This window comes from Mytilus trossulus, chromosome 1 (assembly GCF_036588685.1).
Source record: "Mytilus trossulus isolate FHL-02 chromosome 1, PNRI_Mtr1.1.1.hap1, whole genome shotgun sequence".
NCBI lineage: Eukaryota > Metazoa > Mollusca > Bivalvia > Mytilida > Mytilidae > Mytilus > Mytilus trossulus.
In genome coordinates, this window is record NC_086373.1 from 8,454,050 (window position 1) to 8,471,086 (window position 17,037).

A 17,037-nucleotide genomic window follows, 5' to 3' on the forward strand; every position below is an offset into this window, starting at 1 on the left:
TCTAATCATCATAGTAGACTTTTATACTAAGTTTCAGCTCAATACATAAAGGCATTTAGAACAGTCGAGAACTATTTGTTGAGGAATGATGGGTAATGGTGAAAATAAAATTAAAAGATATGTGGTATGAACAGCAAAGACACAGCTCACCAATAAGATTATAAGCCATAGATGTGAACATTTCTATGTCAACATGTAGACCAAAACCTAGACCGTATAGCCTAAGACAAAACCTAAAACAAAGAGCCTGATTTATACTTATTTAAACGATGAATGAAAAACTAAAAGGGCAGACGAAACCAATGATAACACCTGATGACACTAGTTCCTCTTAGTATGTGTAAGAGGATAATTATATTTGATATACCTATGTGAGTACCATGCATTGTCATCATGCATGTCGGACAGTTTTCACTTGACCTCTACCTCATATGAACCAGTGAACTCAGTTAATTTATAGTGGGTAAGTTCATATCTCAAATACTATGAGCTATAGGTCTTCCATCTTTGTCAAATAGAATGATTGTAAGGTGTTCATCATCTGACTGTGACCTCATTTTTCTCGTTCATTTGTCAATGTTCATTTTTCAGCTAAACTGGCCCTTTCAAGTGAGCTTTTCTCATCACTTGGCATGATGATGATCGGGCATCAGGCGTCGTCGGCCGTCATTGTTAACTTTTACAAAAATCTTCTCTAAAACTACAAGGCCAAATTTTCATTTGAGTATCTAGTTTAAATAATGTGTCTAGTGACCCTGCCAACCAACCATCCAAGATGGCTGCCATGGCTAAATATAGAACATAGGGGTAAAATGTAGATTTTGGCTTATAACTCTGAAACCAAAGCATTTAGAGCAAATCTGATAAGAGTTTCAAATGTTGATCAAGTCAATAATTATCTGCCCTGAAATTTTCAGAAGAATTGGACAACAGGTTGTTGGGTTGCTGCCCCCAAATTGGTAATTTTTAAAGAAATATTGCTGGTTTTTTGGTTATTATCTTGAATACTATTATAGATAGAAATAAACTGTAAACAGCAATAATGTTCAGCAAAGTAAGATCTACAAATAAGTCTACATGACCAAATTGGTCAGAAGACCCCTTAAGGAGTTATTGTCCTTTATAGTAAATTTTTAACAATTTTCATTAATTTGGTAAATTTTTGTATATTTTTTAAAATATTATCCTCTTTAACTAAAGGGCCAATAGTTATAGGAAGATGTGTTGTGAGTGCCAATGAGACAATTCTCAATCCAAATAACAGTTTATAAAAGTAAACCATTATAGGTCAATGTACAGCCTTCAACACCGAGCCTTGGCTCACACCGAACAACAAGCTATAAAACCCCCCAAAAATTACTAGTGTAAAACCAGCATAGGTCAATGTACGGCCTTCAACACAGATCTTGGCTCACACCAAACAACAAGCTATAAAGGGCCCAAAATTACTAGTGTAAAACAATTCAAATGGGAAAACCAAAGGTCTAATTTTATTCAAGTTTATTATAGATGGAGAAAATTGTAAGTAGCAAGAATGTTCAGTAAAGTAAGATCTACAAACACATCAGCATCATCAAAAGACAATTTTGTCATGAATCCATCTGTGTCCTTTGTTTAATACATGTATGCACATAAACCAAGGTGAGAAACACAGGGTCTTAAGGGCATACGATATAGTTTTGATCCTGTATTTACAAGTTCGTGAAAATTTGCATATAGGCTATTTTTTACCTGATTAAATCAAATATGTTATGAAAAATATACCTTCATGTGCTACTTTTGGAGTAAAATGAGGTCGAAATTTTGTATATTTGATCAAAATTCAGATTTGTGCCTGTAATTTCTTTTTCGAAAGAAAGACATAACTTTTTTGTTATAAAAGATAAATACAAATTGTTTTTTTATAAACAATCAGTAATTTCTGTATTTTATAGGTTTCCTAAAAAAATATGCATTTCATATTCAGAAATAACTAATATTTATCAAATGTTCATGAATTGAGGAAAATACGTCATATTTTGCTGCATGTTTATCAAAATTAAACGTCATTACCTCCCCTGTAACTGTATTGTATGCCCTTAAGAGCCTCTAGTTTTGCTTTTATTGTCGTTTTTTTATTATTACCATTGCCATGGATCAGAAGATGTCTTGCTTGCATATTACATTATAAAGGGAAATAACTGATCAACAGTAAATGTAACCCTACCCAAATTCGTACTTGATTTGAGTTTTGTGGTAATAAGCATTGTATTTAAGAACAAACTAAATCAAACTAAAGTCGAAGAACAAAAAGAAAGCTAATTTAATTTTCCAGTTATAAAAAGCATAATTATATATATGTGTCTACACTTTTATTTATACTAAACAAAATGTTATCTCAGTTTATTTAAAAAGTGCAAAACATAAGTAATAATATTAACCATCAATGATATTTTACTACCCATCAAACCAGGAACATGGTAACTGATCATAAAACAATCATATTAATGAACCAAAACATTACTAACATTTGTTTTAAAAATTAGATTCTAACAACAATTGTGTGTCTCCCATAAAAAAATAATTGCAGCAAAGTTCTATTTTTGAAAAAAAACTAATATTTGTTTGAAGTTTAAATTGAGACATTGACATAAAATATTTTTCCAAATGGACACTCTAACATTTTGTAATATGAAATTGATTTGTTACCTAGGAAATAGGTAAAAAAGTGTCAATATAGTGTCAAAAAAGAGTAGTGAAGAACCACCAACAGATTCTCTTTGAATTCTAAATTGTCTATGTATAATACATGATACATAATGTTCTGTTTGAAAAAATAATATACACAAAAAAGAAGATGTGGTATGACTGCCAATGAGACAACTGTCCACAAGAGACCAAAATGACACAGACATTAACAAGTATAGTTCACTGTACCACCTTCAACAATGAGCAAAGCCCATACCACATAGTCAGCTATAAAAGGCCCCAATAGAAGGGGGCAGGATAAAAAATACAGTGTAAGAAATAGACGTTCTACTCTAATATATCATTATAGTGAGCAATGATATAACATAAATGGGTATCCCTTACATAAATTGAAGATGAGGTATATAAAGCAAACTAATGGAATGTAAATTTGATATTTTTACAGTGATAAAAAAAAGATAAAATCGTCCCATCTGTCTTTGGAATAAGATGGTATATTTATATGTCAACACAATGATTACATGTAAGGAAATTAGTGATTTCACTCCATTGTTTTAAGTCTAGAAAACATCTAGAAAATTATTGAGAAATATTCACATAGTTTACATTGTGTATGCCACACAAAACACAACTAAACAATTCAGTTTATGAAATACTAATACATGAAAGACAATACATGTATATCCCACTTTTCTACAAATTTCTAAATCTGAGACAATCTGAATTTTACAGACTATTGGTTTAACGTCATATATTTAGATAGCAGCCTTTTCCACCCTACACAGTGGGTTATTGTACACCATCTGTAGATCTACTCTAGGTCCTATTAATGTTCTGATATCCTGTATCTTATACTTTATCATCGTTGGTCTGAAATTATAAAATATATGTGAGTTTCCTGTTAATTTAATCTAAAGTTACTCACAAAAGTTTTGTTTATAATTTTTTGGACAGGTATGATTATGTATTTAACTTTTCTAATTTTCTGAATGCTTGGTATCAATTTGATGAGTTAAGCCTTTTCAACTGAGTGTTACAGTTTGTTCTTATGTTGTGCAGTTACACCACAGTTCAAGGTTAAGGGAGATGTTGAGCACCCTTAAACATGATAAACCCTGTCATATTCTGTATGTGCCTGTCCCAAATCAGAAGCCTGTAATTGTTTACTGCTTGCTATGGGGTAGGTGTTATGCTCATTTTTGAAGGTTTTAATGTGACCTTTAGTTCCTAAAATAAATAGTAGAGAGATATCATTGAAAATTTAGTGCAGTAATACAAGAGACAGAGTCTTAAGGATATGGTAAACTATGTATTATTCTGTACATGGTTAGTTACCTCTCAAGAGAAAGTCCCCATGCTATAACAGATACATCTTCAGGTAAGCCCATAGGTAACAACATCTCTGGTCGAAAGACACCAGAATTTCCAACTTCTACCCACTTCTTCAAACCTAAAACATATAATAAAATACTGATCGACTTCCTAAATAAGTTCAAGATGTAAAATGACTGAATCCTGCCTATAAGATCTTATTTCGATAAGACAGGTGTTTAACTAATGCAGGTTAAAACAAATGAACTTAAACATCCATAGAACACAGGTGTTCAGCTTTTCAATTTCAGTTTATGTTTAGACTTATTATGATGTAAGTGTGTTCAGAAACTGGTGCAGTATGAGAACATAATTGACAGTTCTTTGTCAGTTGATGTGTCTGTTCCTTTCATTCTAACCAACCAAGTGTCATAGATGAAAATATCTGAAATTCTAGGTTTATGTAGCATTACAGGTCTTCCGATTTAAAAATAAATAAATCATGAGATAATGAAAGAAAAGGGAAAATGGAATTTGTGCTATCACAAAAATGTTTGATACAATATTTATGATGTTTTTGAAAACTTTAAGTAAAAGATCTAGAGTAAGTATAATTTTGATAAAACAAAATTAAAAAAAATTGGACAAGCTCTATGGTCTATCAATTGTTTAACAAAACAACCCTGCTTTATGACAGTATTTTTTATGCTTGACTCACCATCATGGAAGCTGAATATCTCCATACTTGGTTCAGTGTAAGGATTGTAGGTTGGTTTGAAGCGAAGTTTAGTCAGACCAAGCTTTTTGAAGAATTCATTAATAACTCCCATCAAATTTCCTAATGTTAATCCTCGATCAGCGACCAGCCCTTCAATTTGATGGAACTCTGCTAAATGGGTGGAGTCTGTTGTCTCATTCCTGAATACTCTATCTATTGAAAAGTACTTCACTGGTTTGAACTCTTTCTGAAAACATCAAACCACTTTTATGTTAATACATAACTATTGACAAATTATGCAGAAACAATCTACATTGACATTTGATGGCATACAATTTTTGTTTATGTTACTTTTTTCTATTTGTCAAATTGAAGGAAATAAGTCAGTTTATAGTAAATTATTAAAAGAGTACAGCCATGGAATGATCAAAATCAGAGAATCAGACATTTTATTTTGTTTTGGATGGTTGACTGAACACCTATTTGTATAGCATTTTTATTTTTGTGGGTTTCATGGGTAAAGAAAACTGAAAAATCTATATGTTCAATAGGCTGATATGCAGAATTTTGGCAAAAACTTGAAGTCAAATATCCACAAAAAAGATTTTTTTTTATCTAGAGAAATTGGTATTCACGAAAAATAAATGAATCCACAGTATAACAATAACCAACATGTTTAAGAATACATGAATTGACACACTTAATCATAATATTTAAATCCAATTATTTATTTTCCATTAACATGAGCTACCATTCAATGATATATCTCTATCCATAACCAACCTGTTGAGCTAATTCATACAGCATTCTAGCACTGACAGCTGTTGTATGAGTTCTCAGGATATTTTTTGTGGATTCCTCAATTTTCCAATCATATTTGTGCCTGTAGTAAAAAGAAAACTATCAGTGAGTCATTTTATATCTTTTATTTAAAACAATTAAGCATAAATTGCTAATCTGTAACCAATCTGTCTTGAAACAGTAAGGGTATTGAATTATCCTCAATTTCTAAATATCAATGTGTTCTTCTAATTAGCATAAGAGCCCAAATTAACAGACAAGATGCAATATTGCATTAATAGCATTGGTAACTTGAAGTAAAGTCTTTACTATAAAATTAAGATTAAAATCAAAATACATTTGAATAGTTTGAAAATTTGTGTAAAATAGATAACCTTAAAATCTTTCTATATTTTTATAAAAAATCAGAAATATAATGTAATGTATTTTTTTTTTAAACATCTCTCATGCATCCATCAGTGTGTTTTCCAAAGAAAATATAGAATGATTTTAATTCCCAGATACATTCTGTATGAAAGTTTAGCTTATAACTTGAGGAAATCCAACAAATATTTGATATTACTCAATTAATTTCACTTGACTGGGAGGAGTTTGACCGGTTCACTCATAATAAACCAGTCCATCTATAGATACTGTGAAAGTACTTTTATTCGTGGGGTACCAATTTTCGTGGATTTCGTGGATGACTTTATCCAAGAATTTAAGTGTCCAACGAAACAAAACAACCATTGTCCATTGAATCAAGACATAGAAAGATCCATCGTTTGTTTATGTTACTGTTTTTTTAGGTATTATGTTTATGGCATAATTAACACCTTTGATGGTCTTTAATCTGTTGATCACTTTATCATTGGTTAATTAATGTTATTACTACGATTTACACAGGTCAAGGTTTACATTGCAATCCAAAATCCACGAATTTAAAAACCCACTAACATGTGAATATTGCTCAAACCACGAAAATTGATACCCACGAATTAAAGTACTTTCACAGTAGGTGTTTTTAAGATCAACTCATTAATGAAGTGTCCAGTCATTCTTTTGTAAATTCCGTGATGACACTGATAGGTGATTAAAAATTAGTAATAATTATAAGGCAATATTCCTTATCACACACATCTTCAAATAGACTGTCCTTATGCAAATTGAAACGTAAGCTCTGCCTGATAAGTTGAAATAACATTGGTAATATGTTAGTAAAACCAACCATACCCTTGAGATCCATATCCTCCTTGAGAATGTACTTTCTTCACACGTTGTAAATACTCTTTTGGTATCATATCTATGTCAGCATCACATGGTTCTGTAAATAAATAGTTTTATTTAGTACAAAGAGGAGTAATTCTACAACTACTGGAAAAATTTGTGTAGAAATCAAGATATAATTTGAATTTTTAGGGTAATTACTGGTACCAGAATTATAATTTGATCTGAAGCTATTGAAATAATTCACTCTGTTTTTAATAAGTTAAAGAAAGAAAGGACTCTATTCACATTGGCCATTCATTGTTTAGGAAGGCATTGTTTTTCTTAAGATACATCATTTTCCTTCTGCATTAATGAAAATCATACTACTAAAAAGAAAAATTGAATCAAACAATACTAAGTTTTAGGTTTAAAAGAATGATCCATTTAAGGTAGATCACAAGTATATATTTTTTGAGACAGAATTATTTTATAATTTGCCAAAATGAAGATTTTACTATGCTCTTTTCAAAAATTTAATAAAAAGTATGGGTCACCGTGCTATTTTCCAAGCTATGAGTCGTTGAAAATTGCCAAAATTTGGTTAGTTTGTTCATGAAAAAACACATTAGTGTGCATAAAAAAAATTCTATGAGATAGAATTTTGAAATAAATTGTGAGAAGAAAGGTTTCATAATATGTTTTAAGAAAATAAAAGAAAACATGGTGTCACCAAACTTGCTTTCTTGCTAGAAGTAAAAATAAAAAAATTCCCTATTAGCCCAGTATAAATTTTGTACTAAAAGAGTTATCTCCCCTTAAATGGCTCATTTGAAAAAAAAAAATGATTTTTTTACCCCAAAAATTCATATTTGTTCAAATATTTTGTATTATACAATTAATTAAAAAGTTTCTTTAAATAGAAAAAACATTCTAACCATTGAATTGCAAATCTGTTTCCAAATTTGCAGATCTAGGCAAATAACTAGACCAATTTTGTACTGTGATTGTACAATCTAAGATGGCGGTATACCATGAATCTACCTTAAATATACATGTTTTTTAAACTATTTGATAAAAAACAGTAATAAGAAAATAACCTGATATAAAGAAGGTGTCATGAGCGTCTCTGGCAGGATGTTGTTGAGGCTGGAAAAGTGCATCAAAATTCCAGAAACTGCTTTCTATGAAGTTATTGGTTGGCATCTCTGTGAACCTGGTAAAACAAAAATCAAATTATGAATAGTCAGCCTACAAACAATAACATTCAATTTTCTTTTTTTTTTACACAATCTTCTGTCCAAATTTCATGAAATTCCATGAGGTTTGACAAAGCTATTGAAATCTTAATACATTTTAACCACAGATTGAGGCTGCTGAGAAGGAATCTGTGAACTCTATGTCTTGCTTTCACTACATAAAATGTGCATATATAAAGGTAGATATATATAGAATTTTGCTGATAACGCTAACCCCATCTCTAAGAATATATATCTGTATTCTGTTCTCACTTTCAGAATAGACTAATGCTTACAATACTTACCCCATCTCTAAGAAGATTTGTTTGTATTCTGTCCTCACTTTCAGAATAGACTAATGCTTACAATACTTACCCCATCTCTAAGAAGATTTCTGTGTATTCTGTACTCACTTTCAGTATAGACTTATGCTTACAATACTTACCCCATCTCTAAGAAGATTTGTCTGTATTCTGTCCTCACTTTTAGCAATGGATGGAGATGGCCAGCATCTGGTGGGATACCTAAGGCATCCATATCATAGGACTTGAACTTCTTTTCTCTCCAGCTACCACTGGAAAATCACACAAAGTTCAGAATAAAATCGGGGGTATATCTAAACAAACTAGAGAGACGTTCTGTGTTATAATTACAACCAACAAATCTTATTACCGGTAAGGTTATTATAAAGATCATTAAAAAGAAACAGCATTTCAACATTAAAATTTGGATAAAATGTATAGAATTATTTGAAATACAGTTCTGTTATTTTCATAAAGAATAAGTAATTAAATGAGTTTATTATTAAGGAAAATCACAGTGGTCTGTTTACTGAGGAACTCCTTTGAGAATACCATGATGTGTTCTGGTGGCATAATTGGCAGCTAAATAAAAATTACTGTAATTTAAATAAGTCACACAGTGATAGACATGGCTTACTTAGCAATCATCTCTGGTGTGAGCTCTGTTTCTAGTCGCTCTATATCTAGTGTAAACATCTCTCCTTTGCTTACTTTATATACTGTCATTTTCCTGAAAAATAATAAATCAGGTTATATTTATGAAGAGTTGTATTATATTTGATATTTCTTTCAAAACTGCTGGAAAACTCTTTCGCATTACCCAGTCTTATCTGTGATCCAAATAAAGGTGAACTACTTATAAAAATCTCTGAATCTAATGTCACGAACATAAGATATTGTCTATATGTCCATCTGTTGTCCCTGTCGCTCTCAACAGAGCCCTTTTTTAAAAAGCAACATAACTTTTTAAATAAGTACCAAATACTAGGCCCTAATTTAAGAATGATTTTTTTTAAAATGGAAACGCCTTTTTCATTTTTTTATTAGTAACACTACAAGCATATCTAATGTAATGCTACATTTTTCCGATAATTTGTCGATAATATAATTAGAGATGTATGTAAACTTACCCTTCATTGATGAGCTTTCTTTTCTTACATTCTGTTTTTTGGTCATCAGATAAATCATTGATGTTTCCTGTCTGTACTTTCTTCAACATACTTTGTATTTTATCATCTATTCTATCAATCTTCAAAAACAAATTATTAATAATAACAACACTTTTAAAGGAAAACTCAGATTTCTATGTTTCATTTTCTCATATCATGTACATTTTAAATTTTCATTATTTTAAGAAAAAGGAATAAGGCATTTCATTTATCTAATGTATCCAAGATTGTAATCTTTGAATATTTTACAGAAGACATTGGAGGTAGACGCAAGAAATTTGTGTATTTTATCTTTTCCAACTAAGAAATTGGAATAAGAAGTTCAATTAAAAAGTAAGTCGCTTATCCTGTTCCTCTTTCCCTGAATGAGACCCAACAAATTAGATTTATCACCAGTTTGTACCTATATGAGCAAAACAACTGGTTCAGAGCAGGATCTTCTAACCCTTCCAAAGTTCCTATGGAAACTCCTGGTTTTTGGTGAGATCAGTCTTCAGTTTTCTATGTTTTGTTTTATGTACTGTTGTGTGTCTGTTGGTCTTTTTTAGTCATGGCATTGTCAATTTATCTTAAATTTATGAGTTTGAGTGTCCCTTTTGGTAGTTTTTGTCTTTTTGTTATTAGAACTTACCTTCCTATAAACCTTTTGATTATTAATTTCTATCCATTTCTCCTGCATTGCCTTACTGAAACCAATATCACCATATTGAGGAACAGATTTCTGTAAAAAAAAATCATAAAATGTATTATATCACCCAGTGTATAGAAATATTATGTATGCATAAATACTGAATTTGACGAAGTTTAGAACAATAAATTTACAAAATAAGAACAAAGTGAGAGCAAAAAAATCCAAACATTCCATAACAATCTCAAATAATTTCAGATTGCTTTTTTGCCATTATGCCCTAGCATATAATGTTATGAAGGGACATAACTCAAGAACTGTAAAGGTAAAGCTGCCAAAATTTGAGCTTACACTGAATTTAGTGGTAATAAGCATTATATATATATATACATTTCATAAATTAATTTAGTTGAGACAAACTTAAGTCAATAGAACAGAAACGAAAGAATTCAGCATTTTTTCCATTTGTAAAGGGGCATAACCCTAGAAAAAGCATTTTAGTCGATTCAACTACCATTTTGGACAAAGAAAGATAAATTCATTTTTTTTGAAGATTTTAAAAAGCATTGATTGTAGTGGATTCAACTATAATCATGGACAAAGGAAGATAACTCTAATTTAAAAAAAACCCAATTACTTGATTGATATTTTTGAAATTTTTCAGATATTTCAATTTGAAAAGGGCTTAACTCTAGAACAGTAAAATTGACGGCCCCCAAATTCAAAATTGATCTGTATATTGTAGTAATAAACATTGTGTATAAGATTCATAACATTTGGCTGAGGCAAACTAACATAAGGATTGGAAACTAACCTCAGGACGTACAGATGGAAAAGTGGAAAACTTAATGCCCCCTGAGCTACAGCTTGGGCATAAAAACACAACACATTCCTATGACCAATTAAATGATAGGGCATTGTCATATGTATAAGACTGATTCAAAACTTGTACTCAGTGATACATTTAAACTCTAATAAAATAAGTCCAGCAGATACCTTGAAAAAAAATCAAAAAATCTCCATAATTAAGTATTAGAATGATGAACATCTTGACTACAAAAATGTCTTTAAGGCTGACTCATGGGGGAGGTGTTACATTTTGTGATAGAGGTGAGTAGCTGAAACATCCAAAAGAGAGTACACCACGGTTTTCATACATTTTGAATATCAAACATTCATACCCCATCATACTCATGTTAACAATTTGATATAATTGTTATAAAATGTTTCAATACAATTTCATACCAGTAGTTCATCTCTAGTGATACCCTGTTGTGGTACAGCATTATATACCCTGGCCTCATGAATTCCATACTTAGCTACATATGAACTATTTAATATAATTGTCAGATGTATAATAACATACCAGTAGTTCCTCTCTAGTGATACCCTGTTGTGGTACAGCATTATATACCCTGGCCTCATGACTTCCATACTTAGCTACAACGTCTCCTTCATCAGTTAACTGCCATCTTGTTGTATTTATAGGTTCTGCATTGATTATCTGGAACAAAATTGAAACTTTGGAGTTACACGATATTTAGGTTATTCATAATAAGTAAATCTAAGGATAAGCAATAAAGGGCTGAGCTTTAGCGAATGATACGCCCGTTGCTCTTTTAACTTGTCTTTTATGCTTTAAATGAATTTATATGATCAACTAGAAATAGTGTGAGCCCTGTCAAATACCCCCCCCCCCCCCACGACCTTTTTTAAGCATAAAAATTCATAACACGGAAAGGTAAAATCTGAAACTTATAAAAATTGAAAGGGAGCTTACATCAATAGATATAAACAATTCACCAAAGTAGTCATGGACATTGGTGAAAGCCTTTTTGAGTTATTGTCTGAAGTGTTAAAAGTCCCCTTTTTTTATGAATAAAGCCCCATAAATCCCAAACCTAAAATCTGAAATTTATAAAAATTGAAAGGGAGCTTACATCAATAGATATAAACAATTCACCAAAGTTTCATGGACATTGGTGAAAGCCTTTTTGAGTTATTGTCCCAAGTGTTAAAAATCCCCCCTTTTTTACGACTAAAGCCCCATAAATCCAAAACTTAAAATCTGAAATTTATAAAAATTGAAAGGGAGCTTACATCAATAGATATAAACAATTCACTTAAGTTTCATGGAAATTGGTGAAAGTGTTTTTGAGTTATTGTCCGAAGTGTGGACGACGGACAGACGATCAGATGGATAGACGGACGGACAAAGGTATACCATAAAATGTCCCGTCTAAAAGACAGGCGTATAAAAAGTGTATCATTTTCTGAAATAGTTTTTCAAAGGAGTGGCAAAGCTAGACAGAGTGGTCAGTGGCTGGACTCACATATCTTTTTAAAAATATAAATCAATGACAGAAAATTCTATAGTTGTACAATGTATCACAAAAAGATTAAATTGTTGGGGTTGACAAATCTATCAAAATCAATAGAGCAATTTTTCTTTAGAGTCAAGAATATCCAACTCAAAACCAGACCAAAAACAAGTTTTACAGATAGATAACAACATGAGAAAGATAAATTTGCAGTCTTCTGAAAAATAACTACAACTCTACAGGAATGATGAAACAAGTCTTGTTATAAATACATTGGTATAAACATCTTTGTCAGTCACTTAGTGATAGGAGTATAAAAGTATCTGAATTATTACCCTCTTTATCCCATAAATAAAGTCAGAGTTATCTCCCATATGGGTAGGTTTATAAATTGTATATTCTATTTAACTAATTATGTTCAATTTTCACCTACTTCCTGCAATTCTTATTATATTTCCTTAAACATATCATTTAATAATGATGGTAGGGGCACTAGGAGAAGAACATTGCAGTTCAAACAATAGAAGTCATTAGTGTATTTTATTAAAATAAAATCAGAGCATGCCATTGTTTTAGGTCTACAACATATGCATATACTTTCTTTAAAATAAAGAGACTTTGGTTCTCTTTTATCAAACCTGTGTATTTCTTTTTTAAATTGATAACTAAAACAAATTTTAATCACAATATAGTAGAATATGTTACAAATTATAAGATGTATTCAAATTTTCCAACTTTCTTCCACGAAATACTTTCTCCTTAAAATTTTCTAAAATCATGAGGGAGCCATACAGTTTGCATAACCAATAATAAATATTATCCAACTGCTGGATAATAACCATTAATATAAACTGGATAAACAAGAGTGCACACACTGAAATGTCTCGCCTTCTTTACTAATCATTGATATTATTTTGATAGTCCTTATAATAAAGCTTTATTACAACTGTCACATAAACTTAACATATAAAACCAAGAAATTAAACATTGACCTTTGAACCATGAAAATGAGGTCAAGGTCAGATAAACCATGCCAGGTAGGCATGTACAGCTAACAATTCTTCCATACAACAAATAAAATTGACTTATTGCTTATAAGTTATAGTTTAAGAAAAACAGACCAAAACACAAAAGCTTAACACTGAGCAATGAACCGTAAAAAATAAGGTCAAGGTCAAATAAAACCTGCGTGACTGACATGAAGATCATGAAATATTTCCATACAACAAATATAGTTGACCTATTGCATATAGTATTTGAAAAAAAGGCCAAAACTCAAAAACTTTGACCACTTAACCATGAAAATGAGGTCAAGGTCATATGACACCTGAAAATCAGGTCAAGGTCGGATGACGCCTGCCAGTTGGACATGTACACCTTACAGTGCTTCCATACACCGAATATAATAGACCTATTGCTTATAGTATCTCAGATATGAACTTGACCACTAAAACTTAACCTTGTTCACTGATCCATGAAATGAGGTCAAGGTCAAGTGAAAACTATCTGACGGACAAGAGGACCTTGCAAGATACGCACATACCAAATATAGTTATCCTATTACTTATAATAAGAGAGAATTTAACATTACAAAAAATCTTAACTTTTTTTTTCAAGTAGTCACTGAACCATGAAAATGAGGTCAAGGACATTGGACATGTGACTGACAAAAACTTCGTAACATGAGGCATCCATATACAAAGTATGAAGCATCCAGGTCTCCCACCTTCTAAAATATAAAGCTGTTAAGAAGTGAGCTAACACCGCCGCCGCTGTAGCCGCCGCCGTATCACTATCCCTATGTCAAGCTTTCTGCGTCAAAAGTCGCAGGCTCGACAAAAATTATATTGTTAATTATGCAAACTCTTTTTAAGAACTTTAATAACATGTCATATATTTTCTACAAAATAACCCTACATAACTAATATAGTATTTCTCAAAAGTTTAAAATTCATTTTAATTGAATGACATTTCATGCACAAAAGTTCTTTGTATTTGAAAAATATTGCATGGATATATATTTAGAATAGTTTGCCAAAAAAATCATTTTAATTGAATGACATTCCTTGAACTAAAGTTCTTTGTATTTGAAATGTATTGCATGGATATATATTTAGAATAACTTGACTATTGACATGTATAATCAATATCCTGGATTTTTTGTTCTATAAATAGAACTCTAGTAGATTTAAATTTCTTAAAAACATGACATAAGAGGAAAGCTTCAATCTTTTGTTTGAACATTTAAATTAAAATCAATACAATTCAAATTCTGACAACTTGATAAATTACATAACAAGCATGAATAGAAAGATAAATCATTTTGAGTTGACTAAAAGACAAGAGAAGTTTTTTTTTATTTTTTTTTACTACAGAACTTGATGCCAGTAAGGGAGCTACCATCTGTCCTGCCTTTTTATTTTTCACTCTGTTCGGTCCTGCCTTTTTTTTTTTAGTTTATCCTGACTTTTTTTTACCTAAATTGTTGTCCTGACTTTTTTTTTGGCAAGTGTCTCATCCTGTCCTTTTTTTTACTCAAAACTCCTGTCCTGCCTATTTTTTTTCAAATTTCATCCTAGCCCCCCCCCCCCCCCCATAAAATCAAATGGTAGCTCCCTAATGAAGTCCTGCTTTACATTATGTTTATTTTGTTTTTTTTTTATACATTTACTTAACAGTGTAAATCTAATCTCTTGTAAATTCTGAAATTATTACACAATGCATTGCAATTTTTGCAGAATTGACAAAAATGTTAGTACCAATTATTGCGATATTCTTTTGGATGTATTATTTGCAATTAAATAAAAACTTCCAAAAATTTCTGAATTTACAGTACATTTTGTATTTGAATTCAGCTGTTAATTAAAATTTATGTATTTATTGACAATTAGAAATATCTGGTTGCACTTGCACTTAAATAACACATGATTGGTACAAGCAATGGTCTTGAAAAAACCCAGCAATTCTGTGATTTCTAACATTAAAAATTTTACATAAGAAGAAAAAACTAGGAATAATTTAGTTTTATATTCTGGTGTAGCAACATATAGTTTATTACAACATATATACACAGAAAATCATTCTTTTAAATATTTGCAAATTGTTCAGTGGTTAAAAAAATTTACAACTGGATTATTTTATGAAGTATCAAAATACATATTCCCCTCATATTAATTGATATAGTCTAAGGTACTAATTTTCTTGTCATGATAAAAATATCAAGTATAAATGAATGATGCAACTTTGGGAAAATTATCTTACCTTATAAAGAGTCTGTAAACTTTTGATTGCTCCAACAATTTTTTGGTGATCTTCTTGCCATTCCCTTGCTAAATCTTCAGAGTTAACAATATTTTTCTCTTGCAGAGCTAACAACAACCTGCCTTGTAGGTCTGCCATGTTCTTCTGATTGCCTCACTCCAATTTTCAGCTATGCTCAATTCTAAGTATTTTGGGATTTCTTCTTTCACTTTAGAAAAACCACATGTATGACTAAACATAACTTTATAAAATCAATAGTATGATGTAATATATTTTTTTCAAATATTACTTCCTCTGTTATTGGTTATAAAAAGATATAAAATGACTTAAAATTTATCAGTGACCAATTTTTTCCCACTATATGTCACTTTTAACTTTTGATGCGACAACTTATAATCTTGTATGTTTAAATATTTGTGTTTTGCACTTTCTCTTTTCTTCCTTTTTTTCAGAAAGTCTTCAGTTCCTGGAATTAATGAATTAATAAAGGGGGTTAAATTTTTTTTTATAAGTAAGATTGAGATTTTTGAAATCAGTTACCTGTTTTTGTTGTCGTCGTGTTTATTCAAAGTTCAAACTCAGTACAAATGCTTATCTATACATGAACTATGATGTTTAAACTGTATTGCACAATTGCAAAAAATAAGTAAAGTTAGTCTTTCTAGAGCATTCACCAAGAACTGGTTAAAGGGGCCAATTGATATTTTATCCTGTCAACTTATTTGTTGAATATTTTTACTATCATAAGATTTTCTTTATCAAATATAGTTTCCAAAGAATTTCAAAAAGGGAAAGAAGAGCCTGATCACTCTGCCATTTGATATCTATATTTTCCTTCAATGCAACAAGTTGTTAAGTATACATTAAATCAATTTTACTCCTGTTATGGGTCAATTGACAGCTTTGCCAAAGTTGACTTGATATATAAAATCTCTTATTTTGCTAAATACTTTTGCATATATAGCAATACCTAATCTATTAAAGTTTTTACAGAACAAGAATGTGTCCATAGTACACAGATGCCCCACTTGCACTTTCATTTTCTTTGTTCAGTGGACTAAAAAAGAGAGGCAAAAGATACCAAAGGGAGTCAAACTCATAGATCGAAAACAAACTGACATCACCATGACTCAAAATCAAATAGACAAATAAGACTAAGCAACACGAACCATGGGGGTGATTTCCAGTGTTCCGGAAGGGTAAGCAGATTTTGCTCCACATGTCATGTTGATCATATTATTACAAATCCGGTAGGTCACATTCGTGAAAAGGGAAGGGGATTGTAGTTACGACATAAGGAACATATCCGATATCATCTGTGAAACAGTTATTCCATAACAGTTAACAAACTTGTGATGGTGTCTGTAAAATTTACAAAGGGATGATTTCAATTTCAACGTTTGGAAATCTTGGTT

At 30.9% G+C, this 17,037-nt stretch overlaps 1 protein-coding gene across 2 annotated transcripts; it reads right to left on the reverse strand.

The window, feature by feature from the left end:
- Positions 1–3,147: 3,147 nt before the first annotated feature.
- LOC134714403 (phenylalanine--tRNA ligase alpha subunit-like) lies at positions 3,148–15,830 on the reverse strand. Of its 2 annotated transcripts, XM_063575646.1 has the most exons (12): positions 15,623–15,830; positions 11,407–11,544; positions 10,044–10,133; positions 9,374–9,492; positions 8,881–8,973; positions 8,387–8,515; positions 7,804–7,919; positions 6,731–6,821; positions 5,501–5,600; positions 4,718–4,964; positions 4,024–4,138; positions 3,148–3,558 (listed from the first exon to the last, which is right to left on the reverse strand). In XM_063575646.1, exons 1-12 carry the CDS (start codon positions 15,758–15,760, stop codon positions 3,444–3,446), a joined length of 1,491 nt encoding a protein of 496 aa, XP_063431716.1. In that variant the 5' UTR covers positions 15,761–15,830; the 3' UTR covers positions 3,148–3,443. The 2 variants fall into 2 exon arrangements, with proteins under 2 accessions (XP_063431716.1, XP_063431722.1); XM_063575652.1 differs by lacking the exons at positions 11,407–11,544; positions 15,623–15,830 and adding an exon at positions 11,286–11,358.
- Positions 15,831–17,037: the final 1,207 nt, after the last annotated feature.